General features: G+C 38.1%; 1 protein-coding gene across 1 annotated transcript in view; it reads left to right on the top strand.

Moving 5' to 3' along the window:
* The window catches only part of ZNF407 (zinc finger protein 407), a 431,185-nt gene that overhangs the window by 290,589 nt on the left and 112,667 nt on the right, over positions 1 to 27,929 (top strand). The window contains exon 8 of the mRNA XM_003788395.3: positions 858 to 1,036. Within this exon, the coding sequence (XP_003788443.1) occupies positions 858 to 1,036 (179 nt within the window). The remainder of the gene's footprint in view (positions 1 to 857; positions 1,037 to 27,929) is intronic.

The following is a 27,929-nucleotide window of genomic DNA, read 5'->3' as shown; positions in this document are numbered from 1 at the left end:
TGTTCAGAGGGTCCAGGTGTGCAGTCTTGTGTGTTCAGAGGGTCCAGGTGTGCAGTCTTGTGTGTTCAGAGGGTCCAGGTGTGCAGTCTTGGGTGCACAGGTGCTTTCAGGGCCAGCAGAAGTAGCAGAATAGTTTGCAACAAAGGGCATCATCCCTTTGACACTTTTCTGATTATTTCAGGCCTTGCATATCTAATTCTGCAGGAAAACAAAGAAAGGAACTCACACCTGTTTCAACAGCAGTTTGGTATGTGACGTGTATGCCGTGGGTTCTATTGTCCACTCCCTTCCTGTGAAGGCCTCCCTGTCACAGAGAACTCACTAACTGGCGCTAACATACTGCCCACAGTTAGCACTGGGGCTGCACTTCTGTATTCAACCTGTTTTGGAGTTGTCCTTAGAAGCATCTCACTTGACAGAACTTAAAGCAAATGCATCTTTCTTTCCTGAATGCTCTAAATTCAGTGGAGGTGGCATGTTTTCTTTTTGTACCACTCCTCAGTGGTGGCAGGTGTTTTCTCAAGGATGAGCAAATTCTTCACTGCCCTCAAGTGGTGCCAGAATAATTTGATATTAAAATTATAGAACTTGGGATTTTTCTGTTTCCAGTCCTACATAGAAATGAATTGCTAACATAAAAGACCAACTTAGAAGTTAACAGTAGGTATAAAAACTGCCAGCCTGATAATGTTACTGTACTCCGTGAGTTAATTATCATCTGAGCACAGCATTCAGAAGAGTACCCAACATGTGGAAGGAACTACACAAGTGTTAGCTGATACGTCTGTGTTGGCGTCTGTGGGGTAATGCCATTGATGTGACCTTAATTAGATTTACTTTTCTTTTTTATTTGGCAGATCAAACTGTGCTGAGAATATCCGGAAACACATTTTACATACGGGCAAACATGAAGGGGTCAAGATGTACAACTGCCCCAAATGTGACTATGGGACCAACGTCCCTGTGGAATTTAGAAACCATCTGAAAGAGCAGCACCCTGACATCGAAAACCCTGACCTGGCTTATCTACACGCTGGTAAGGAGCTGAGACGTTACACAGTGTTTGCTGTGCTTAGCAGGATTTAATTTACTTGATCACAGCAGTTATAAATACTATATTTATGTTGCCATCATTTATTTTAACGGAGCAGAGTATGTGATAGTATCTGCCTTAAGACCTACACAAAAGTACCTTCTAGTCTTATCCCATTCAACTGTGAAAACGGGCCTTTCCAACTGTATTCTATCAAAAAAGCAAATCCGAGAAAGTCATTTTCCTAGGAGAGCAAAGTTAATAATAACAAATATTTGAAACATTGTTGAACTGAAATGAGAGTAGCTGTTTGAGCTTCATATTTTGACTAATTGGTAAAATTTGTGTTTTTGTTTTTCAAAAAATATTTGTGATCTAAAATGTTATGCCCTGTCCCTTTACCAGTAAATTCCTAAAAAGAATGTGGCCTTGTGACCAAGGAGAGTAAGTTAGGCAACTTGGGGTTGCACAGTAGCACCCATTTCCCAGAAATTCGGGGAGCCTGTCACCAGGTAGGGGAAGTGCAGATGATGACTGGCCCCTCGATCACAGGCATCAGAAGTGGAGTGACAGCTGCACGGTAAGGCAGGCCTGCTCCTCTCTTGCCCAGCAGTTTGTTTAATTAACCAGTGTTCCTTAGTGTTGAATTCTTATTATGAAGAAAAGCAAAATGATGGGCTAGGGGTATGGGGACCTATTTGAGGAGGTGCTTATCCTGGAGTAAATGTGGAGAAGTGTTCCAAGATCCAGGCCAAGCTGTGCTGTATTTGAGTACTGCCAGCTGAGTATGGCTGGGCCTTGGGCAGATGCTTTGGGACCAGTTAGAGCTACTTTTAAACTCTACCTCTCCTCTCATTGGCCACGTGACCTCAGGCAGGCTGACCTCACCAAGCCTCAGAGCTCTCATCTGTGCTGTCTGTGTGAGAGTCCTTATCTAATAGGGTCATTGTGAGAATTAAAAAAGGTAATGGCTGTGAAACCATTAGCCCAGAACATTTCATGTGCCCATCATACGCAACACAGAGGGGTTGTTGGCAGTGGTAGCGGTGGTGGGGATTGGGATAATAGGTTTGAAAGTCATGGGAAATTACTCCAGAAATATAAGACTCCACATTTAAGCACTATTTGCTTGCATTATACCTACTCTAAAGGAAATAGAACTTGATGAGTACTTTAAGTTAGAACAATACTCTAATGTACTTGACAATGTATAGATGAAAGGTTATTATTGTGTTTTTGCTGATGTGTTCTTTCAGATTTCTCAATTTATGTTCATGTGATCAGCTTATTTAAATAATGGACAAATAAACCCATTTTTGTTTATTTGGAAAACAAACACAAACAGAGGTCTCTGCTCTTTCCCTTTCGGTGAGGTAGTCACTGTAAAGGTTTTGAACTAGATAGTTTATCAGCTTTAGTTCAGAAAAACAGATAAAGTCAAGTTGAAATATCCTCCATTGGTTCTTCATAAATATGAATACATGATGATACAGATGCCAGAAAGCCACCGAGCACCAGGAGCTGAATCGGCAGTGGGTTGTCAGCCGAGCTGTTCTCCCAGGTGGCCGCGCGCTGCCTTCTGTGGGTGCAGGGCTGAGGCACATGTGTTCACTTCCCCTTCCACGTACCGTTAGACACCAAGCACTGACTTTCCCAAGATAAAGTATCTCTAAGTTCCGAAGGAAACAGGTGCCTGAGAAGGGGGAGGGGAGGTAATTGCAGACCCTAGAAACACCTGACTTGGTCGCCCTGCCCAGTGACAGCAGGTTGCCTTGCTGCCTCCTCACTGTACCGGGGATGCTGGATGTAACTTGGTGATACCTTGTGAGATCTCGTCAGTGACCAAAAACAAATTGCAAGAAAAATCTTCCTAGTTCCCCTAGGTAAGTGTGTGAGGCTGACTTACAGTCCTGTCTAAAACTGCAGTCCTAGTTTCCTCTTTAATATTTTTATAATTCTGCTAGGAACATCGTGCTACCTAAGTCCTAGCATCCCTACGTATTTTCCTGTACGAAGTTCGGGTGCTGTGAAGGGGGGTTGCCTCTGTTCTCCCCAGGTGGCGCAGTATTGCTCCTCAGGAGTATTTCACTGAGATTACATTTAGCTCATTCAGATAAAACCTTAAAAAGGCGAACCTTTTTGGACTGACTTCTTTTTAACCTTGTAATTCTAAGTCCTCTGTGATGCATTTCCAGTAATATTTTAGTGAAATTGTTGCTGTTCTCATTACGTGTTGGGGGTGGTCGTTTCAGATGCCACAGGTGAGGAACTCTGATGGACGTGGCATAAAATGACAAGCAGTGGTGGAAAACCCCTCGGCGGCTGGGTGCGGCCCTGAAGGATGCTTTTGGCTACGTTTTCTGCTGGAAACAATAAAAGCAGGATGAGAATTTCCTGACCCCAAATTCAGTGGCATGTGTTACGTAGTTCTTTTAGTAAAAGGTTGATTTGAAATGCCCGCAGTCCTCGGTCAGCTCGCAGGCCTGATTCAGCTGCACCAGGTGCGTGTATCAGGTGCCATCAGAAGGAAAGCATCTGACAGCCACAGTGGAGAAAGGCTCTAAGTGCAGTTTGGTTGAGAAAATATTTGGAAATTTATACACTAAAGTGAGATCTTTTATTTGTATTTGCTTCATTTCTGCAGAGAGGGTTTCTGTGGTTGTGCCGTTCCCTTGGAGTCTCCACACTGGTGTGTAGCTGCCCTTGTGTGGGTGATATGATAATGCAGTTTCCACAAAACTGGGTACTGATTCAAGTCCCTTGTGCTGCCTTGTAGGGTGGCATGTCTGGCCATCTCTGAGCTCCAGGCTCCTTGTCCTTGAACTCAGTCCCTGCAGGTGCTGCTGCTCTGGGCTTCCGTGGGCATGGCCGGTGGGGAAGACAGGCTCTGGTGCCAGCCTGCCCTGTCCCTCCCTGTCTTTGGAAACTAACTCCTGGGGCCTCAGTTTCTGCTCTCTTAAGGTGGCTATGGAGACGGTGCTGTGGTGCTGCCCAATGCGTGGACACTCAGACCCACAGCTGCTCGGAGTTGCCTCTCTGGAGCAGAACTCAGTGATTAATTGTATTTTTTTCTTAATCCTTTTCGGCAACTAGAAAATGATTTGAGTATCACTTTCCATCTCCCACTCCAGACTGTATGTGAGTTCTAATTTTAGTTGTAGCCCTTATTCAGAATGCAAATGTGATTTATTTATTTTTTTAAACCATGGATTATTTAGAAATGTAATGTTTAATTTCCAAGCACTTTAGTATTTTTTTTAGTTATCTTTATATTAACTTTTGAAATGGAAACAGAAATCAATATCTAGCTTAAGTTTACTCTGTTTGTACAACGTAATCTGAATTATTTGAATCCTTTGAAATATGCGTAGGTTCTCCTTATGGTCCCGCAAACGGAGAGTTTTGGTAAATGTTCGGGACACACTGGCAAGTTATGTAAGTACGAGTGTGTTTGGTGCTCATCTGTGTCCCTGTGTGTCAGTTACTCCTTCGAGTTTGTGTACTTTGTTACTCAGGTCCTCTCCATGTTTATTGATTTTTTTTTTTTTAATGCTTATTCTATCAACTACTAAGGGAGCCATATTGACATTTCCTACTATGATTCTGGGTTTGGCTCTTTTTAAAATTTTGTTAATTATGGATTTAAATATTTTGAAGACACATCGATAGATACTAAGAACAGTTTATACACATATGTGATAAAGAATATGCATATATCCCTTATAATTATGGATTTTTTGTGTCGTTAGCAGCATAGCTAGCCATAGTTCTGTGTCTCACATTAGTATCACACTCAGCTTCCTGCATTCTGTTTCTTCATCTTCTGGGAGAGTTTAATTCTTTTAGATGAAAAATTTTCACTTTAGTTTTTGTACTTTATGTAATTAATGATACATTCATCATAGTCAAAACTACCCAAATGTCCATCAAGTAGAATGTATAAAGGTTGTATATTTCTATAATGGGTTACTCTACCTGAGTGAGAACAAATGAATTCCAACTACAGCGGCATCATTGATTCAATCTCACCGTCTTATCATTAGATGAATTAAGCCAACCACAGACAAGTACATTCTCTATTATTCTATTTATATTAACTATAAAAGCAGATAAAACTGATATATAATGTTAGAAGTCAGAGGGTGTCTTCCTTGTGGACATCAGTCACTGGTGTGAGGCACAGTGGTGCTAGTGACTTTCTGGGTTTTAATCCCAGTGTCATTTGGAGAAAATCCATCAAACTCTCCCCTGTGAGTTGTGCACTCTTATGTGTGTCCTCTTTTGTTTCAACACTTCCCCCTCCTGATTTCTAAAGAGGTTCATACAGGTTCATACTCCACACCCAATATGGTGTTTGATAATAATGTTAGTCCCCACAAAACTGACATCAAAGGAAAAGTGGTCATAAGTATGTCATTGTACATTATATTTTTTCATCTATTTAGTGAAATCCATTTGCTCTCAAAAATTGCTATGGTTTTAGCCATTGTATTCTACCATCTCTGATATCTGTGAGTCAGCTTTATACCTAGTCAATCACTGTACTTTGAGAAAGGGTTGAAGACGTATCTGTTTGCGACACAAGTGCCTTTTAGTGTACCGGTCTGTGTGGTATTTTTCAGCAGTTTGTCTTAGATCGATGTGAACAAAACCCTTCAGCAGGGGTCCCCAGGCTGGGATGAAGATAGAAATGGCCAGAGGAGAGGGCTGAGGGGGCTTGCTGAGTCTGGACTGATTGTGCCTAAGAAGATGATTTTTCTCATCAATTTCAAGTGACAGATTTACATTTGGGCCTTTGCAGCTTAAAGGTCCTGTTCGCGATTGAAGTAATGCCCATTGCTTCTGAATAAATGTTCACTAAAACATCTGGGAGTAGAATGGTTATTTTCTAAGCAAGCATGTAAGTACTGCGTCAAAGCTGTGAGATTGCCTTAGTTATTTCATATTTACGAGAAGCTGAGACTTTAAATGTAGCACATCTTTGTATCTTTTCTAAAAGTAATGACAAAATGGTGTTTTCTCTTAGGGGAAAGTTGAGCGTTAAATGATGATACGGTGTTTTTCTCAATTTTTCTTTGTTTTTCTACTGTCATACTTTTGTATTATATTTAAATTGATTTTATTTTAATTAGTTTTTATATATTAAGAATCAGCCACTTAAAATGTACATTAAATTATTGCTTGCACTGATAGCACACAAATTTACCATACTCACTTCACAAATTAAGATTTTCATTGCATACCCGACTTTTGTATTCTTTATAACATATATCTGTACTATGTATTCATATATCATATGAAATTTCATAATCAACCCTGAGCCCATTTACTTATTCTATTGCAGTTAAGGTAGAACAACTATAGTCTTTTGTCTTAACCATTCCCTCTTATTTAGCAAAATGTTCAAATTTCCTGATAGAAAGGATTTGCTTTGTCGTTAATTAGCAGCGTCAGTGTTCCAATGCCTAGAGCCTGTGGAAGGTCGTCTTCTCCTCAGCCCTCCGTGGCCCTCTATTTTTAACCCAGTTGCTTTCATCCCCTTTTGTTAGTTGGATCCTCTGACACATGTCATGACATTTTATACAATAATTCATTTTATGAAAAGGTCCAAAAACCTCAGAAAATCCTGACAATTTCTCATTGGTTCTCCCTTACATAGACCAATTATTACTTCAACCTAAAAAGGAACAAATTTTTTCTGACATGATTGCCTTTGGTAAATCCATGCTGACTCACTCCTATTAAATTGTACTTCTCCAGATGTATCATTAGGCTCATCCATAAGTATCATCTCAAATTTATTTCCTAATATAGATGTTAGACTTACAGGTCTATAATTTTCAGCCTCTCCCCTCTTTCTTTTTAACCTTCAGACTGGATTCCTTGTTTTCCAATCTCCTGATACTTCACCACTAACAAAAGACTTCCTAAAATAATTAACAGTTTAACAATTTGATTCTTTAACCTCAGACATCATCTCTGGGTTAATTTACTATTTTTCTTAACTGCTTTTAAATGCCTTTGTCCTTTCAAACTCCTGTCTAAATCCTCTGGCACCTTCTGCTGTAGCAGTGTCCTCAATGTCCATTATGGCTCAGTGAATCTGGTATTTTGGTAGCTGGTATTTCTCTTCACTCTCTCCCTCACTCTCCTCCCAGTTGGAGTTCCTAAGTTTAGAAGGAACTAGTGTATGTACTTTGTAGTTACTGGGTGAATAATATCAAAGCAACATTCTTCATCAGCCTACATTTTTTTCAATAATATAATTGGTATCCAGGAAAATCTCATTTGTGGACGTTTATCGGTAAATGTGCTATTTACTGAGAAGTTAAGCAGACCTTTAAACAGATTACCATTTCTCTTTTATTGAATAATACACTGAAATTGTTTTTTCAAAACATTCTTATTATACACTTAAAAATTTCAACATTTAATCTGTTTAAGAATAAATATATTCTTTCTACATTTTCTTTAATTTGTACAAAAACTTCCTTTATCTGCACACACTGTGGAGTAGTGCCGGGAAGCGTTCACCCTGCCTGTTTGGCCACACTTCTACCCCTTCCTTCCCACATTGCTACAAAAGAGGGTGATCCTGACGGGTCTAGAGCAGTAGTTCTCAACTTTCCTAATGCTGTGACCCCTTAATATAGTTCCTGTGGGTCGTGACCCACAGGTTGAGAACCACTGGTCTAGAGTAGTCCGGTGGTTTCTAGGTAGGTATGGTTTCTTATTTTAAGTGATTAGTAGTAAGTAGAATGATGAACTCAATTCTTAACATTGTCACATTTTGCCTTTTCAATGTCAAAGAAAGGAAAAGAAAGGGTAGTTTTGATTTCTGTGCAAAACTTTTCACTAAGTCATTAAATCCTCAAAACAAATCTCTTTGCTAGGTATCATTCCCAAGTTAACTTTTTTTTTTTTTTGAGACAGAGTCTCACTATATCGTCCTCTTTAGAGTGCCTTGCTGTCACAGCTCACAGCAACTTCAAACTTCCAAATACATAATCCCATATTTACAGGAGCTTTAAAACAGTCAATGGCTGGATGAAATTCTTAGGAGGGAAACCCTGAAAGCTTGGAGTTTCAAAATTTCCAGTTGTCTGAACACATGTGTCAGGATGTAGAAGGATCTAATAATTTACAAACACTGTGGTAGGTTCTCATGGTTGTGCCCTGCTGCCTCGTACAGAGCCTGCTATGCAGACAGATGGGTGAATGGAGTCGAATGCAGAAGCCTCAGTGTGGACTTTATTTTATAGATTTTTTTGAGACAGAGTCTCACTTTATCACCCTTGGTAGAGTACTGTGGCATCATAGCTCACAGCAACCTGAAACTCTTGGACTCAAACAATTTTCTTATCTCAGCTGGGACTACAGGCGTCCATCACAATGCCCGACTATTTTTGAACCTGTGAGCTCAGGCAATCCCCCTGCCTCGGCCTCCCAGAGTGCTAGGATTACAGGTGTGAGCCACTGCGCCAGGCCTGAGTGTGGGCTTTAGAAAGTTATTACTGATGTTAAGATTTTCTTCAAAAGGAAAAAGTATTAGATTTCATTATTCCTATTTCAATAGTAGCAACATAGAAGGAAAAGACAGATGTGATCTCTTATATTTATTTCACATTGCTATTAAGAGTACTGATTTCATAACAACACACATACCTATGTGTGTATGTTAGCAGTCATACATATATTAGTGTGGCATTCTGAGTATGTACTAAAATTAGGGCCAAAAAAGGTCTATTTAACACCTTTCAGAGTAGAAACTTTTATCACTGAAACAATTTATTTGCATTACTTCTCTTCTTTACATGTCATCCATTATTCCTCATATTTTTAAAACTTTATTTAAAACATCCTCCTGAAAAAAGAAAAAACTTTCTAGTATATATTTTAATGCTCTGTGAATTCCTTAATGGCAGTTACAACATTTAAAATAAAGTCAGAGTACACAAGTAAAACACAGCTTTTCTTAGTAATACCTAATGGGATTGGCTATAGATAATCTGAAATTTATGGAAATCCACATGTACTTAATCTTGATATGAGAACAATTAGTAGGTCCCTGATAGAGGACCTAGTACATGGTGGTAGGTGGGGGACGGGGAAGGGCAGAGCAGAGAGAAAGAGAGAAGGAGGGGGTGGGTGGGTGAAAGGAATAGCAAAGAGAGGGAAGAAGGGAGGGGGTAGGAGAAGGGAAGAGCAGAGAGAGGGAAGGATGGATGGGAGTGGAGATCGTGGTGTGTGACACACCTTTTAGGGGCAAGACACAATTATAAGAGAGACTTCACCTAACAAATGCAATCAGTGTAACCTGGTTTCTTGTACCCTCAGTGAATCCCCAACAATGAAAAAACTAAAAAAAAAGAAAAAAGAAACCTAAAAAAAGTCATTATTTTTGATAGATCCCAGGCTGTCATACAACTCAGGCTCATCATCTACTTACAGGATCTTAAAGAAAATTTTTGAAGTAATGTTTAAATTTTTTCTAGGGAAAAACTATGTTCTCTTCTTTCGTTCAAGGCCTGGCCAAGCATGATCCACCTGAATCACTGGGTCCGGCATAAGCCCTTCCCGAGGCCCCTTCCTGCGGCAGCAAGGTCACAGGGTACAGGTGGCTCATCGCCTCATCACTGGGCACAGCTGTGATCTTATCAGGACAACAGTTGCAGCATTCACAAACTGGATTCTGAAAGTTAAAATAGTTCAAAAAAAATTTTTTTAAAGGAATCACGATTATGATCTTATCCCCCTTGACAACTTCATTTATCAAAATTTTAAGGGAAAAAATTGATTATGGAAAGTTATAGTGGGGGCAGTATGATTTTATCAGGTAATTGATGTGGTTTTTACTTCATAGACCTTTTATCAACTGTTTAATTCAATATATGTTTAAAAAATTTACACACATACTTTGACCTCAACTGAAAGGCAGTTTTAGGTGAGGGAAACCAAGTAAGTGTTGACGAAGTCCTATTTCTAATACTGCGTAACTAGATTTCTGCTTCATTTGAAACCATTTATTGAAGAATAGCATATAAGTTTTCCAAATTATTAGAAAAATTTAGATATATTGTTTAATTAGCTTTGAAATTTAGTTCAGAATATGAAATAATACACATTATTACTCTTTTGCAGTTTTAGTCATTTCTGTTTGTAGTAAGACTATCATTTAACAAATTTACTTTGTTTCTTTTAAGTTTTTATTTTCAATACCTTTAAACTTATGGAAAAGTTACAGTATAGAGAGATCCCATATATTTTTCACCCACCTTCTCCAAATTTTAGCATTAAACTAACCACGCTACAATTATGAAAACCAAAGAAATTTGGATTGGTATAATGCTATTTTCAATACTGTGTTATTCAGAGTTTGTCCCTTTTTCCACTCACACCTTTTTCATTCCCAGAATTCAGTCCAGGAACCCACATTCTCTTTAGTTGTCATCAATTTTTATTCTTTTCTGATCCATGATAGGTTTTTATTCTTTCATGACTCTGACCCTTTAAAAAATAATATGGATTAGGTAAGTCTAATATTTATTTACGATTTGATGATTGAGGCTATGAAAGAAAACTCCAGGGGCGGCACTGGCCCCATATACCAAGGGTGGCAGGTTTGAACTCAGCCTCAGCCAAACTGCAACAGAAATAGCGGGGCACTATGGCAGATGCCTGTAGTTCCAGCTACTCGGGAGGCTGAGGCAAGAGAATCACCTAAGCCCAAGAGTTGGAGGTTGCTGTGAGCTGTGATGCCACAGCATTCTACTGAGGGTAATAAAGTGATCTCTAAAAAAAAAGAAAAGAAAAGAAAACTCAGGAAGATATGTGTGTCATGTAAGGCTGCAGTCCCCAACCCTCAGGCCCTGGACCAGTATCAGTCTGTGGCCTGTTAGGAACCAGGCTGCACAGCAGAAGATGAGTGGTGGGTGGGCAAGCAAAGCTTTGTCTGTATTTACAGCAGTTCCCATCGCTGGCATCATCACCTGAGCTCTGCCTCCCTCTGATCAGCAGAAGCATTAGATTCTCATAGGAGTGCCAGCCCTATTAGGATCTGAGTCATGCTCCCTGTGAGAATCTAATGCCTGGTGGTCTGAGGCAGAGCTGATGCAGTGATGGTAATGCTGGGGAGAGGCTGCAAATGTAGGATGGGGCCATCTAGTTGTAGGAAAACATGCTCAGGGCTCTCACTGATTCTGCATTATAGTGCTCTGTGTAATGATTTCATTATATATTGGAATGTAATAATAATAGAAATAAAGTGCACTTAATGCAATGTACTTGAATCATCCTGAACCCCACCTCCACACCCATCCCCAGTTCATGGAAAAATTATCTTGCAAGAAATTATCCTCTGGTACCAAGAAGTTCTGGGAGCACGTTGTGCATTATGACTGAAGATGTTAACCTGGACCCAGGGAGTAGGCAGGGGGTCCAGACTTCTCTGCTGTACACTTACTGTTTCCCATCAGTATGTATCTTGGGTAGATACTTTTAGATCATATGGATAGCCATCAGTATGGACTTATTTTATTCTGTGGTTTACAATTCAAAGCCATTGTTACTTTCTGGCTCAGACCACTCCAGGTTTGGCCACTGTCTGCTTCCAGGTGGGCGCCTGTGCCCTTACATGTGGCCTACCCTCCTATGGCTGTCTTAGTTTTCTGGTGTCATAACATACTCTAGGGTCCTCTTTTGTTTTCTCTGAGAACGGTGACTTCTTAAATTGCAGAATTGTATCTATAAAGTAGAGTGTGTGCACTGTGGGCTCACTGCCCCTGCACACCTGCATACCCAGCCTCCTCTGCTGACTCACATGGAGGTGCAGGGGCTCATGGTGTCCAGTGAGCGTGCATGCTATTCTCTGTCCATCTATCTGCATAAATTATCTCAGCCCTAAATATGAGGACTAAAACAGTAAAACCTTTCAAAGGAAGCATGCAAATAAGACTTTGTGACCTTAAGTTAAGCAGTTGTTTCTTGAAGGTAACACCAAAAGTGCAAATGACAAACGAAAAAAAAAAAAACTAGATAAATTGAACTTCATCAAAATTTAAAACCTTTGTGCTTCAAAAGACACCATCCAACAGATGAAAGGAAAACCTATGAAATGGGAGAAAATATTTGTAAATCTCTCTCAGAAAGGACTTGTATCCAGAATAAACAACGCACACTTACCACTCAACCATAGCAGGCAAATAATCTAATTTAAAATGGGAAAGGCACAGAATAGCCTTTCCCCAAAGATGATAGGCAAATGGCCAGCAAACCATTTGGAAGGATGGAAACACGGGGCTCAACAACATTCCTCTTTAGACAAAGTCAATGCACATCTAGGTTATTTATTCTTCCTAGCAGTTATGAATGAGGATGCTATAATGTAAGGTCTCATTTTTCATGGGTTATACCTAGAAATGAAGCACCTGGCCTATATGAACTGTGAGTGTTTAACTTTGGAGGAAAACTATGTAGCTGTTTTCCCAGCAGTGGCTCTGTGTGCCTGATGCTCCACATCCCCACCAGCACTTGGCATAGTCAGTTAATTTTTTTACAACATTGTATTAGGCACTTAGTGGTATCTCATAGTTTCACTTAGTATTATAAGCATCAATTCCTGTGCTTATTTGACATCTGCATATTGGTCTATTGAAATATTGTGTTCCGTTTTTCTTTGGGTTGAGTTTTGTGTGAATTTTTTTATTTTTGACACAAGATTTGCATATATTTTCTCCCAGTTAGTCTCTTATCTTTCATAGGCAGAAGTTTGTAATATGAAGTTCCAATTTATTAATTTTTTTATGGTTTATGCTGTTTATATAGTATCTAAACACTGTTTGCCTAACTTAAATGACAAAGAATAACTCATATATTCTCTTCTAGAAGCTTTATACTTTTACATATTACACTTAGGTCTATGATCCATTTTGAGTCATATTTTATATTACATAGAAGGTGTAAATCAAAGTTCTTTTTTTCTTGCACAAAAGTGTCTTATTTTTTGGAGCAACATTTTTTTAAAGTGCTGTCCTTTCTCCATTGAGTTGCCCTTGCATTTTGGTTGAAACATTAGCAGTATTTCTTTGGATCAATTTCTTTACTCTGTATTGCCGTAACAGTTTCTAAAATTTAGTACACATGGGCTTTAAATTTTTATTTATTTATTTATTTATTATTAAGTCATTTGTACATAGATCATGAATACTTTTATGCCATTATGGGATTCAATGTGTTATTTGTACCAATTGGAGTGCTTACATCCTCCTTATCAACATAGCCTTCACCTCACTTACCCAGTTACAGCATTAAGACATTTGTGTTCTACACCTGATAGATCCGGCTTGTACTTGCAAGATGCTCCATAGGTGTGGTCCCCCTACCAACCCTCCCTCTATCGACCCACCACCCCCTTCCTTTCCCTCTTTCTCCCCTTGCTTCTTCTAGTCTATAGTTGTGTTTCATTTTTCATATGCAAGTGTGAGTGATTATAATCTGGTTTCACAGTAGTACTGAGTACAGGGAATCAACTACAAAACTCCTAGAAGTGATCAAGGAATACAGCAACGTCTCAGGATACAAAATTAACACTCACAAATCTGTAGCCTTTATATATACCAACAATAGTCAAGGGGAAAAAACAATCAAGGACGCTATTCCTTTTACAATAGTGCCAAAGAAGATGAAATATCTGGGAGTGTATCTAACTAAGGACGTTAAAGATCTCTATAAAGAGAATATGAAACTTTGGGCTTTAAATTTTATATTTAAAATGCCATAGTTGGCTATGTGTACTTTCCTTCAGTGTCACATGTCCCGTCTCTCTTCATTACTCTGTGATCTGATTTAACTCATCAAGGATTTGTCGCATTTGTCACTGGCTTTTCTTTCTTCAGAACACCTTTCCAAAGCAGTGGAGCTCACTGTGCCTGATGTTGGTCATAACCAGTTATCCATTAAAAACTTACGGGTAAATAAAATGAGATATGCATGTTTACCTTCAGAATGCAGTGTCCACCAAAATTATTATTTTTTTATTCTTTGTACTATTCAGTAGTAAAATGTTCTCACTTTTTGCTCATGATATGATTCTGCTCTGGTGAGCTGTGCCATCCTGACAGACAGCGCTCTCCAGTTAGTATTTTGCATTCATTATATTTTTTATTACCTGCGAAATATACTTTGCACAAAAACTACAGAAAACTGCAAGTGTTGGTGGGAATACGGACATTGGGACCCTTAAGCACTTTGGAGGGGATGTAAACAAGCTCTCTGGCAACACAATGGCAGCATTTCAAAAAATCAAAGAATTATTGTGTGACCCTGTAGTCCCACGTCAGGGTGTGTATCCAAGAGAATGGAAAGCAGGGTCTCAGAGAGATATTTGTACATCCATTTTCATAGCAGCATTATTAACAATAGTTAAAAGTGGAAGCAGCCCAAATGTTCTTCAGTAAAAGAATGGATAAGCAAAATTTGGTATATATCAACAGTGGAATATTACTGAGCCTTAAAAAGGAGGGAATTTCTGGCATGTGCTATGACCTGGATAAACCTGGACAGCAGTGTGCCAAGGGCAGTAAGCAGGTAGCAAAAGGCTGGCTTCTATTGATAATTATAATTATACTGTAATTCCACTCATACAGGAAATACCTGGAGTAGCTAGAGTCGTAGAGAAAGAAAATAGAAGCTGTGGTTGCCAGAGGCTGGGTAGAGGGGAATGGGGAGTTGTTTAATGGTAGAGAGTTGCAGTATTGTAAGATGAAAAAGTTCTGGAATGACAATGGGAAGGTATTTCACACTGCTGAACTTTATACTTAAAATTGATTAAGATGGTAAATTTTATCTTGTGTCTAGTTTAATCACAATTTTTTAAAATTACAAATATTAAAAAACAATTACATACTCCTGTCTTTGTTCTATTTTCCACACATATCCATAGTGGAGGATACTAACAGGCGTCTCGGTTGGTAAGGGGTCATTCCAGGTGTACCTGTGATGAGAAGGGATAAGTAGAAATGTTGAAGTTTATACAAAAACTGTATTACCATTGGAGTTGACTTGGCCGTCTGAAATTAGATAAATCAGATAGCTGTTACATGGTACATGCTAGTCAGCATTGAAATGTGTAAGTCATTTGAGCAAATTTGCAAAAGGAATTTATTGGGGGAAAAGTATCAAGAAAAACCTTGAACTTACAGATATGCTTACACTTTCTTACCATTTCCATTTTTTCTGAGAAAGATTAAAAACACTTAGATACATTCTTTTAACAGATGAAAATTCATCACTGCAAAGTCGTCACTGAAACCCCCTGACAGCTTTTCCTGCAGCAGAGCAGAGTGCAGCCCTGACCAGGTGAAGTGGTGCTTTTGATGGTGGCCTCCATCCTTCTCAGGAGGCTCTGCTCAGGCACGTGCACGCTCCTCACAGCCATTAGTGCCTTTTGTTGAGTAGTATGTCAGGGTGATTGGCAAGGAGTCAGTCTTTCTTCTTGTTAAAAATTATGATTTTAGTGCATGCTTAAAATAAAAACCTAGCATAAATGATTTCCTGTTTGTAAAGGAAAAGGCAAATTCTTTTGCAAGCAGCACAGATTAATCACATGGCATGAAATATAAAATTTAATTCTTTTTCTTTATTGGGAGAATATTCTTTTGGGGAGACTACTTTTCAGGATTTCCTTCATGTTCTTTGCCTGTTCTCTCTCAGGATGAATTACAGTTTCCTTCCAGATGTCGGCTAGGGATAGGTTTGGATAGCAGGCAAAACTGCATTTCAAACTGCGTGTTAGATCCTTCTGCATCTTGGAGTAAACTTTGTATAGATTCATCTCTGTTAGTGATACATGTCTTGGAGTCATTAATAAGCTAATATTTGCCAAGTGTTTAAGATAGTGCCTGGTGCATGTTCAGTTCTCCGTAAGTATTTAATGAGTGAAATATAGAACTGAAATTAGTCTATATCTTCTATGTTCTTTTTAGTTATGCCAGTAGGTGCTGCTCTTGAATGACAAGAGTTGATACTTCAAACTGTATTTTATAGTAACATAGGTGAGCTAGATTGTTGGCACATCTTGCATATTCATGTTTACATAAATGTTAAGTTAATAAACCCTATCCTCTTGATTTGAAATAAGACTGTTTCTAATAAGTAGACTGTTTGCTTTAAAGAACTTGGTAGTATAAAATGACAGGTGTGAAAATGCCCAAATAGTTCTCTCAAGTTTTATTATTTGGTAGTTGTCATAGTTGGTTTTACCTCAGTTTTTATTATTTAAAAAGACATTAGACTCATAACCTTTCTCACTTATCAGGTAGTTCAGTGTCATATTTTAACATTCTTTATGTTAGTAACAAAATATTTATTGAGTCTATTGACATTTATTGTGTTCAGTCAACATTGAACCACCATGCTCCTTGGTGCTCTATAAATAAACCATTGATAGGATTCGGTTTTATTAGATTATCCTTGTTATTCAGACAGAGCAAGATTTTTACTTAAATCAAGGATCAAATAGAATGTGCTTCTTGTGCACATTTAATTGTAATAAATTCTTTTAATTTTTAAGTATTCATGCTCTTTAAAGGAGTATTTGCTGCAGGGATGGAGATGTAGCTGTAACTTGTCCAAGTCAAGTGCACATGAAGATAATTAATCTGAAGTACCCAAAGGCAAGTTGAAGAGGACTAGATTTAGTAAAAATGAGTAACCAGAAAAGTGAGAGAGGCTGTAGGCTGGAAGGACTGGAGGGTCACTGAATAGTTGGGGGCATCGGGTTGAAAGTTGGATTGTACAGCACATATGGTAACATGCTAAAAACGGAAGAGAAAAAAAACAAGACGGCCATTTAAAAGAAGTTGAATAACACTTGGGGATTCTTTTTGTTGCATTTTCATGTTTTCTTAATGTGTCATCTTCGTGCATATATTGGGCCTTTTCTCCCTGTATATAATGAAAAGACTTTTTTTTGTGGTGTATGCTACAAGATCATGAATCTTTTGCCATGAGCTAGAACTCAGTCAAAGAAGCAATTTTGGTTTTAGATATAATTCTGTTAAAACACTTAATATATTTTCTTTCTTTCACTCCATTTTCTCTATCTGCATCTAAGTAAATTTATTAGACATTTTTAAGATGTTTTATGTTCATTTTGAACATAACAATTTTTTTAATATCGTTTTTGCATCAACAAAGACATTTGAAATCCAGGGCTATGTATTTTTATTATTTATGGCAGGATCAATTTGGGTGTGTTCATCTTCTAGGCATTAAGATGTCAAGATATTCAGCTATTACATAAATGTGCATAGTCATTTTCACTGAAAGGGTAGGAAACAAGGTTTTATCATCATAGTACAGAAAAAATTGAATGTTTGGCCTAAAGATTTTGGGATAGACCTGAAATATAACGTGTTAATTGATGCAGGCCCTTTATCTGGGTATCTGTATTTAGTCATTCTCCACCTGGCGTGTGCACGCTCAGCATCTGCCCCTCATGAGTCTGGGCTCCACACCATGGAGTCGGACCCTGCGACTCTCACTCCACTGCTGCTTCCTCCGGAGCGTGTAGAAGTCCCGTAAGTGTCCTGCAGTGTTCCAGTGCTTGCTTCTATTGCTAAGCCACAGGCAGGATCTTTGTCTCCAGTATGAATCTTTATTTAAAATCTGTGCCATAGAATTCTGGAAAATTGAGAGACAATAATCCTGATGGCATAGGATTTACCCTTTAATCAGAGCAGGACGTTCCCCATCCATTGCAGAAATGGGATGATCTAAAATTTCTTTATTATTAATTTCCAAGTTATTAATAAAAACCATCTTACTTTATCTGATAATTTCTGAATTACATCATTGAGAAGCTGAATTAGTAATTTTTAAACTTGGTGAGAAAGATTTTGTAAACTTCTTTGACTTCATAAAATTTATATTCTGCTTCTTAGAATGTTGCGAAATAAAGTTATAACTTCACTAGAAATTAATTTTGTAAGAGAATTTATAACTAGTTCTGTGTTCAGACATGCTGGATTATCACCAGATTTTGGACATTTTGCTCCTGTGGTATGAGGTCTACAAGGAAGCTGTCAAAGGTAGTCTGGGAAGGCACGCTGCCGAGACGGCCTGTGTCTGTAGGGCATCGGGGAGGGCTTCCACAACCCTCTGCTTTCTATGATTGAGCGTGTAAGAAAGATCTAGAAAGTAGCGCTGAGTTAATTTCATTGTATTCTAAGTAATTGACCATGTCATATATGATAAATATTTTACTCAAGCACTCACTATTTGCCAGATATCAGGCTGTTTTTAGTGTACTTCCTTATTTAATTTTCAAAACAACCTTATGCTACTATTATTTTTAATTTAATGATAAGATTTTAAAAATAAGGTAAAATAACTGACCGAAACCTAAAAACTAGTACCAGAGATTGAAACCAGCCTTTGGCTTCAGGATAACCTCTATTATGCTACTATTTTATGCTAGATAATTGACAGTATTATGTGTGCTGCTGGATTAAATGTCACCAGCTAGAAGTGTTTTGTCAGTCAGGGCTCAGCCATAGAAGCAGAGCCACTCTGAGTGATACAGAATAAAGGATTTATTACAGGGATGAGATCTTTCATAATTGTGAGAATTAAGACCTTAAAAGTGATCCTAATGGAATAAATTCAGTTTTATGTATGAAAACCCACTTTAAACCAAGAAGTTTTAAATGTGTCTGCCATGTTTTATACACATCACATGTTGGATTTTCTTGGCAAAATACTATTTTTTGATGCATCAAGCAGGTGATTTGTTAAATAGAAAACCAAATTCTGAATATCAAATTTTAAAAATTTATTTATATATTTGAATTTGAATCAATTGGTACAATTTCATGTATTAATCTGCTTAGAGAGGATGACAAAAAGTATATACACGTTGTAAGAAAGGAAAAAACTTCATTAAAGTTATAATACTCAATATATACCATTAATAAAGATGCATACAAGTCATGTTTGAGCACCTCTTATAATTGCACAAGTCAAATGTGACTTGAGCGTTACAATTTTAATACAGTTGTTTTCCTTTCTTAAAATGTGTATACATTTTTTGCACCCTCTGTGTGTGTCTGTATGTATATATTTATCACACACACATACATACATAAACCCTGGGATAAGATAGGGTATCTAATAAAAATCGTATTTGCTAGACTAGAAGCAGGATATGACACAGAACCCACAGCTCACATATCATGGTGTACGATTATTATCTGCATCACACTCATCATCCTCGGGACCTTGCTGCTGTGTTGCATGAGTAGGTTGTCAGTTTTTAATTCATTACCTTCTTTTTACTCCAGTAGTTTTGTCATATGCTTATGACAAAAGCCACATAAAATTCATAATTCTTACATTTCTCTTTTGACTTCTTTTAGAACCTTTAACTTATTTATTATGTCCAGGCCGTCATCATAATATTCCTAATGTGTCTTTCCGCACATTGAGTGATCTCATCCCCAAGCATCATGCTTTTTGCATGAATAGGTTGCTATGTAAAGAGTGTGTATTTTGGACCACTTTACTCATCAAATTTTTATCACATGCTGATTAAAAAATCTAAAATTTAGACTTTCTATATATGCTGCCTTTGGGTGAAATTCCATGTATTATTTATTAGAGTGATCTTTCCACCTATTTCTTAATGCTGACTATGATATTAACCATTTACAATTAAGACAGTCTGTCTCTTTGGCGCGTAGTATGCCCTTTCAGTTTTTCTTAATTCTTTTTTTTCTTACTTCCAACCATTTTTTTTTATTTTATCCATTTAGTCATCCCCTTCATTGGTACCTTTCAAATGCTAAATGCTGTCCCATTTATCCTTAGTAACCATGCTGAATTTTTCTGTCCTTTTTAATATTTAGGTTTTATTGGATGAATGTAGATTGCACCTTCTCTAACTGTGTCTTAAATAATTGCCACTTAAGGGAATTAAGAACTACAAGGGAAGGAAAATGCTGACCCAAAGACTAAGCAGAGAGAGAAAACGTTCCCACTGGGTCCAATTTCCTAAGAAGGACCATCAGGATGGTGGCTAGGGCCTGAAATTATGGTCTGAATGACCTCTAGAAAATGATCAGTTCACAAAGGAACTTGCCTGTGTTTGCACCATGCAAGTAGGGAGAGGTTGTAGGTTGCCCTACTGAAGACAGTGCACTCTCCTGCCTTTGGCTAGTTAAAAAAACACAAGCAGAGAAAACCTATCATTGAGAGCCTAGAGATAGAGTTGGCATTGCAGAGTAAGACACAGTCTAAGGTGTGAGGATACCCTTCATCCAAAGAGATAGTTAATAAGGCATCTTAAAATTCCAAAGGCAAATGTGTTATAATATTTACCTGTGTATTACTTTAGGACAAAATTTCTTGCTTGTAATATGTATTCATTTATCTAAATAAACATGTATACCTGAAATCTTAAACTGTTGCATTCCACTTGCCTTTTGCATTTTTTTCTATTCTAAAATCTGGATTCTTGGAAGTAGATATATTGAAATATTAGAATGAAATTATGAGAAAATGTATCTGCCTTATTTTAATTAGATCTTCAATATTGGCAGATGATCACAATGATGTTTCTGTTTAGAAGCAAAGTATTAAGTAACATGTAGTTTTTTTTATATATGATCATGCTCAGTAGCTCAATAATAATCTGATATCGGAAGACCAATGAGGAACTAGTATAAACAATTAATTGTATTTTTGAATCTTTTATTTATCAATGGTAGACATTAAATAATTGAAGTGTGGAAGAGAAAAGAAATAGATATCAAATAATTAAAAATAGGCATTATATCTTTTTTCTAAAAATATTCCTGTAAATTGCATTTTTATTTTAGATTTTTACATAGTCAGGTGATGTTGGAGACAACTTCACAATATTTAAATAAACTCAGGGTTACATAAGGCATTAAAAACAGAATAGAAAGGGTGGAAGTAAACAAAAGTTTCACAGTCCATTAGGAGAGATATTTGCAACACATAGGACCAACACAAAGTTAATATAATTAGTTTTCCCACAAAAAACTTTACTCCTAATATATAAAACTTATCTCAAATTGATTTCTTGTAGAAGTCAGATCTGAATAGGTATTTTAAAGTGTATACTGGGCGGCACCTGTGGCTCAAAGGAGGTTGTAGGTTCAAACCCGGCCCTGGCCAAAAACTGCAAAAAAAAAAACCAAACAAGAGAACCAAACAAATAAAGCATATGCAAAGCTGTTTTGACTCCGTTAGTTGTCACTACATCGAAACAGTGACATACCCATATTTACTGATTGGCAGAGACCCAGAAGGGTGAAGATAATCTGTGATGAAGCCCAGGTATAAGAAGCTTGGGATTCACAAATATTAGAGGCAACATTTCTGTATTTTGTACATTTCATATTTTGCTTTCTGTAATCCAAAGAAAAAGCAACTAATTATACTAAAACCATTCTGAAGACCTCAATAATAGAAATTAAGGAAACAGGCCCCCTCTTCTCCAGGTATATCCAAATTGCTGGTGTGTTGTGGTCTAGTGGAAAGAACAATTAATTGTCTTGAGGAGAGATGTGCCCAGACACATCTCTGACACTTCCTTGCTGTGTGAACTCAGGAAGCATCACACAACACACCTGTCAGCCTTAGCTTCTGCATGTGTGGTAGCTGGTCACAGATATCATGAGGATTAGTTAATTAAGCTATAGATAAAGTCTCTGTTGCAGTGTCTTTCATAGTATTGGCCAGTTAAGTCACTAACTTTGGCGTGAGATTTTGAAGATTAGAAGAAAGTTTTGAGTTTACTTGTTCAGCACTAGGATCAACTTGTAGATGGAACACGTGTGGATGTGACCTTTTGTGGAGCTTGTTGTAGCCTGAGCCTGTGACAGGAGACATGGACCAGTGCCACCGTGAGAAGCCAGGTGGAGCCTGGGCATGGAAGGGTCTGCCCTGGGACGGTCATCCAGCTCAGGTGTGGAAGAATCAGCTGGGACGGTCCATGCTGGTAGAGGCAGCTGGGAACAGTCTTGGTGAGCTGGAGGGAGAGGAGCCTCCAGTGAGGAGCAGGAGGCAGCAGGGCCAGTGTAAAGGTGCGTTGAGGGGACCCAGTGAGAGTTGCTGCCAGGGCAGCGTGGTCAGATTTGTGTCGCTTGCTAGTTTTGTGCCTTTGTGAGATGGTTAGCTTTCCTTTGCCTCTGTTTCCTAAAAAACACTGAAGGAATAACACGGCTGTCGTGAGAGAACATTAAGTAAGTTTCTGTCTTCTTGTCTGCTGCACAAGGTACTCAGTTGCTCCCTCCTTACCTGGGTCCCTCTGTTCACTTCAGCTGACCTGCCTCTGCCATACTGACAACTGAGCAGCTGGCCGGGGCGGGGGGCGGGGAAGGAAGCTCTCATTCCTTGAGTGTACTGCTCAATTTTCTTTTGTTGTTTGTTTCTGAATTGGGTTACCTGAAGCATGCACACAAAATGAGCTTGCTTTCTTTCAAAACATTTGCACAATCATACCCTTCTGTAGCTCAGGGTGACCCAAGGAAGGTTAGGAGAAGGTGATGGACTGCCACTGGATCCCTGCGATTAAATCAGGCTGGGAGGTGGAGAGTCCCAGGCACTGTCACCATCCCTCAGACCCTCCTGTAACCACTTGGGACAGGCCTTTCCTCTCGGAACAGTTTTCACAAAACTGTCACTCGCTGGTTTCTGTGGGGTACCCATGATTACAAAGGGCTTGCGCTCACCGCTTGCTATCTATGTGCTGAATTTTCTGCCCAGCTATTTGAGGGTATCTGAAGTCCCTGCAGCGTTGCCACCCTCCCCTACATCCCTGCCCCTTGCTCTCTCCTCCTCTGCCCTTGGGGCCATGCGGTGGGAGGGGCTTGCATACCTGCTCCACGTGGGCCGCTTTCACAGCGGGGGTTAGTGGTTTTCCCACCAATGGTCTATTGACTGAGGGATCAAATGATATTCCAGGCATGGAGGGAAAAACAAAAATGAATGTGCTCAAACACACACAAAGTGCTCTAATGGATCCCAAGCAATTATTTGCATATAGTATTTCAATGATAAATAGGATTATAATAAATCAAAGTTGCTCAGAATGGCATTAAATGGGTTAAACATTTAAATTCTTCCTTCTTTAAGTAGTATATGAAGTTACTGGGTGACTCCGGCCACATGTTTGTCTGCCCAAGACACATGTGGTGCATTTCTTTCCCAAGTGGAAATCTCGCTTTCACCCAGCAAGCCTCAAGTGTGACACCAGATACTTATTAATGTATTTGGGTTACATCTGTGGTTTTTGTCTCTCCAGCATCTTTTAAGAACCTACTTCTTTTTGAGGATGAATACATATTAGATCCTATTGCAATGTCTATTTTTTTAATATGTTTTTAAATTCTACTTCCAAAGCTGTTCACCTTTAACATCATCGGGCCTAACAGTTAATATTTATTGGAAAATGGATTCATTAGAGTTATTGCTACCAAAAAAATCAATTTCTTAAATTTATAACCCCAAAAGTAGTGTATTATTACTTTCCTAGGAATTCTGATTTTTCTTAGGCTGATATGTTAATGAAGTCTTTAGCACTTGGCAGTTCTCTTACTGACAGCGGCTACTTGGGTGTAAGGCATTTATTTTCTATCTGAGGAGTGAGTTATGTGTCTGAATTGCTGCCCTATTGAAATTTCACAATATTTTTTAGGGGAACTGGACTGTGAAAACACAGTTTTTGTCATTCCTAAGGCAGGGAAGTCAATGTACTGATAAGAGACACTGCAAATTGAGTTAGAGTTTGCTATTCCATTACCAAATTTGACATATTAAGAGATAGTTTGGCTTTGGACCTACTTCACAAGTTGGCCAGTGAAATTTTGCCCCAGCTGCAAAGCTAAAAACTGATGTTTTGGGAGAACCAGAACATTCCCCATGAAGGAGTAGGCTGGAGTCCTTCGTGCATGAGTCAGAGCTCCAAACCTGCAGTCCATTCTCTGGCCAAGTGCTGGGTGCACCCACATGGACCAGGATCCCAGGGCAAGGACCAGGGGCTACGTGGATTTCTGGTGAAGAAGTGCGATTACAGTAACTTTATGGAGATTGTCCCAAGCCATGGTTGCCCTCTCATTCTGCCAAACAGCTTTCCTCTTGGAATCTTTATAAAATTATGTTAGGTGTCTTCATGTGTCATCTGGAAGACTGCAGGTTGCTAACAGAAATAGGATAGGATATTGCACTGCTGTGCCATCTCCCCCTTCTCATGAGCAAGTTACCTGAATTTTGAAAGCGGGTTATGTGTAACCGCACAATTACACAGTGGAGCTGTAGAGAGGAGAGTAACGCCTGGCTCTTTTGGTCAGAGTGCCACTCGGTGTTTATGTCCTACCAAAGGGACCGACTCACAAGGAAGCTCAGTAGCTTCCATTTTCTTTTTAAAGGAAATAAAATCTATTGGTAATTTTTTTTATTTAAAAAAAGCTGTTAATCTACATTGATTTCTAATTTGTTCTGGATTCCTTAGCTGAGAAATACAGTTCATCACTGACTGTTCTATCACCTGACAGCAATTGATAAAGTGTCCATGCACAAAGTGTCAGAAAAGGTTAATATTCATTGATTTTTATGGTGCTACAACCAATGTTGTTTTGCCACCAAAGATGTATGGCCACCAGCAATGGGACGTGTAACACTGCAGGATGCACACCAGATTTTACAATAACCTGTGCCAGTATTCTGGATTTTTTAAATGACAGATGTTTAACTTGATCCAGAAAATTGAAGGTATAGCTACTCTGAACCTGTGACTTGAATTTTATATTTTAATACAGAGCCCAAGAACGCACGTAAAAACTAAAAGTTAATTCTTGCTTTGCAAACAGCAATCACATTTAGCCTTTTCTTCCACTTAACTATGTGCTATTGATCCGAGAAGATGCCCCAGCAAGTGATAGCTGGAATTATGAGCAATAAAGGGCTTGCTTCTTTAACAAAAAAGTATGTAATTAGCAGAGAAGTGGGGAAAGCCTATGTTTAGTTTTAAAGGAGCTTCAAAGAAACAGTTTGAGTGGCACACCAGGGTTCAAATGTATGCAAGGAGGAAGCCTCAGTGCCTAGAACCATGAATTCATTTTCTAAATGCAGAATGCCGGTAAAAATGATGACCGTGCCGTGTTTTTTGCTTTATTTCCACCTGTATTTCTGTGACAGAAATGTAATCTCTGGTTTACCTGGAACAGCCCGCAGTGGGTAGAACTCTTTCTGTGCATTCGCTTTCTTGAATATAGTTACAGTTTCTAGTACTTAGTTGACCATTTATAATATTAGTAATTAGTAATTGACAGGTGAAAGGAGATTATGATTTTTTAACCTAAATGAGGTTGTTGAAATTTGTTTCCTTGCCTGTAAGACCCTAGACGTTAAGTGTGAATTGAAACTAAAACTGTTCCCATATATTCAAAATTTTTTAAAGTAGGGGGTGGACTTTATTTTGGCAAAATATGTAATGAAAATTCTAATGCTATAATAAAAAGTCTGTTAGACTAGAAGGCCTTGCAGTTTGTCCTATAAATACGTTTTAGATCGTCTTCATCTGTACACGTTTGCTTATTTCAGCAGGGTCTGCTGGGTTTTTGTTTTTCCCTTCCTCATAGTTTATGCGTTTATTGTGCTGCTTTAGAAACTAAAAAGAGTTCTGCTTCTCAGAAGGGAAGCATACATGCCTAGAACCTACTCTCACAGCTGAAGTGCCATTTTAACATATGGCAACTAAAATTCTAAAATTGAAAAAATAAAAATTCCCTAATCATAATCTAAAATCTCTTGACAGTATGAAGTATTTTTCATAGATTTCACTTTCCTCTGATTTATTTACAATAGTGTTAAATTTTTTTCACAAATGTCACTGTCAGATGAGTATAATTTTTTATATGCCTCTGTTCTCTTGATTTCTAACAGTTCTATTATTATTTCTTTTCTTTTCTTTCCTCTTAACCAAGAAGGGCTCATACTAATAACACAGTAGTTGAAACAGTCCTTCTCAGGGAACACACCAAAGGCTCTGTTATACTATTGCTTTTCATTCAGTAAACCTGGTTTTTGTAGGCTCATAACCTCCAAGCTGCCTCTGTGACTTCTTCACTGCTCACCCTTAAACCCATGGGTGACAGCTAAGTGACAGGCTTCCCCAACACTCTCTTTTATTTCTAAAATTAAATGCTGCTCCACAGCCTTTCATTAGTGTCCGTAACACCCTCGCCTCCGAATTAGTCATTACCTACAGTATTGGCTGATACATGAAGATGGTTTTATGAGATTATTAATGAATTTATCATATATTTAGGCTTCACTATGTAGAAGTATGAAACAGAAAAGCAATTTCATATGGAAGAAAAACGTTTTATATAACTAAAGTGGAAAAAGAAGCATTTCATACCATTTACTCCAGTTTGGAGAATCATCTTAAGGTTTATGAATAACAGTCTGACTGCATATGGAATTTTCAAATTTCACAGCATGAGATTTTGCCAATTAGAATTAACAATCAGGAGATTGTGTGATTTTAATAGCTGTTGTATTGATTCTTTGCCTTACCCTCAAGAAAAACTAAATAATTCCTTTGCAATACTGTTGTTGTGCTTGGAGATATTCTTTTTATTCATGTTTGAACTGGTTTATGGTAATCAAATTTGCCCTTTTAAAAATATACTTTATTTTGTGAGTTGTCAGGAAATGTAAATCATCAGAAAGAAAAATATTTTAATACCACTTTATGTTTTCTTTTGCTTGTTTACTTTGTGTATATTTTAGTCCTGAAACAAACTTACATGTTCTAACATTATAATTGAAAAACTTTAATGCATATTTTACAACAATGTATTTGCTTCATGTTTTGTTTTCCTTTCTTGGATTGAAACTGAAACTGATTATGATTTTAATGATTTGGTTTGCATTATACATTAAATATAAGAAAGAAACTAAGCATAAATATGGCAGATAAAATCAGATATTTTAAAAAGTAAAAATAACAACAATACATATTGGGAAATAACGCCTGAACTAACATGACAGTTGCCAGCTTTGTCTTTGAACAGCTAGTCCATGTTGCTGTCTTTGAGAGCAGCTGTTTAAGTACATTTAATGTATTCTTTGTAGGCAAATTTGAGTTAATATTATGGTGTTCAAATAAGATTTTTTTTAATAAAAAAATTGTTTTGGTACATGAAGCAAGGACAAGTAGTCTGTGTGGTTTATAACATAACTTTCAACAAAACAAGTAGAAAGAAGCAGGTCACCCTGGGGAAACGAGCAGATAACACCAGACCATGCTGAGATCATTCCGTGCACCAACAAACGACTTCATGGTTTTCTCCTTTATTTGTGAGATCTTGGAAATGGAACAGAAAAGCAGTTTTGTTTGTCTTTCTGACAAGGGTAGTCCCCCCCACCCAGTAAATAGTATTACCTAATTTTAGCTGAAATTATTATCGGTTTTATGTGACCTGGGAGAACTGAAAATATTGTTAAGTAAGAAGGCCCAAGTTCATGTTGTTTTTCATGCTGCCTTCAGCCGAGCTGTTTCTTAATTGTACCTCGTTTGGGGATTTCAAAGTATCATTTTTGGTAGTGCTGAATTTGGGAAGGTACATAAAGAACTTCAGTTGGAGTGTGATGTGAAATGGCATCATTTCAATTAAAAAATAAATTTGAGAAATTTGTAAGATATGAAGGTAATGGAAGCTCAAGTCAGGCTACGGCGGCAAAACGCACATTCCGGCACATTTGTGGTGCCTGCCAAAAAGGGCAGAGAACAGCAGTGCGCTCTCAGCGTTTTCTCTCTCTCTCTCTCTCTCTCTCTCTCTCTCTCTCCCCCCTTCCTCCCTTTCTC

Source organism: Otolemur garnettii, unplaced genomic scaffold, assembly GCF_000181295.1.
Source record: "Otolemur garnettii isolate 467f Iridium unplaced genomic scaffold, OtoGar3 scaffold00027, whole genome shotgun sequence".
Lineage (NCBI taxonomy): Eukaryota > Metazoa > Chordata > Mammalia > Primates > Galagidae > Otolemur > Otolemur garnettii.
This window is presented reverse-complemented; position numbering and strand designations above follow the sequence as displayed.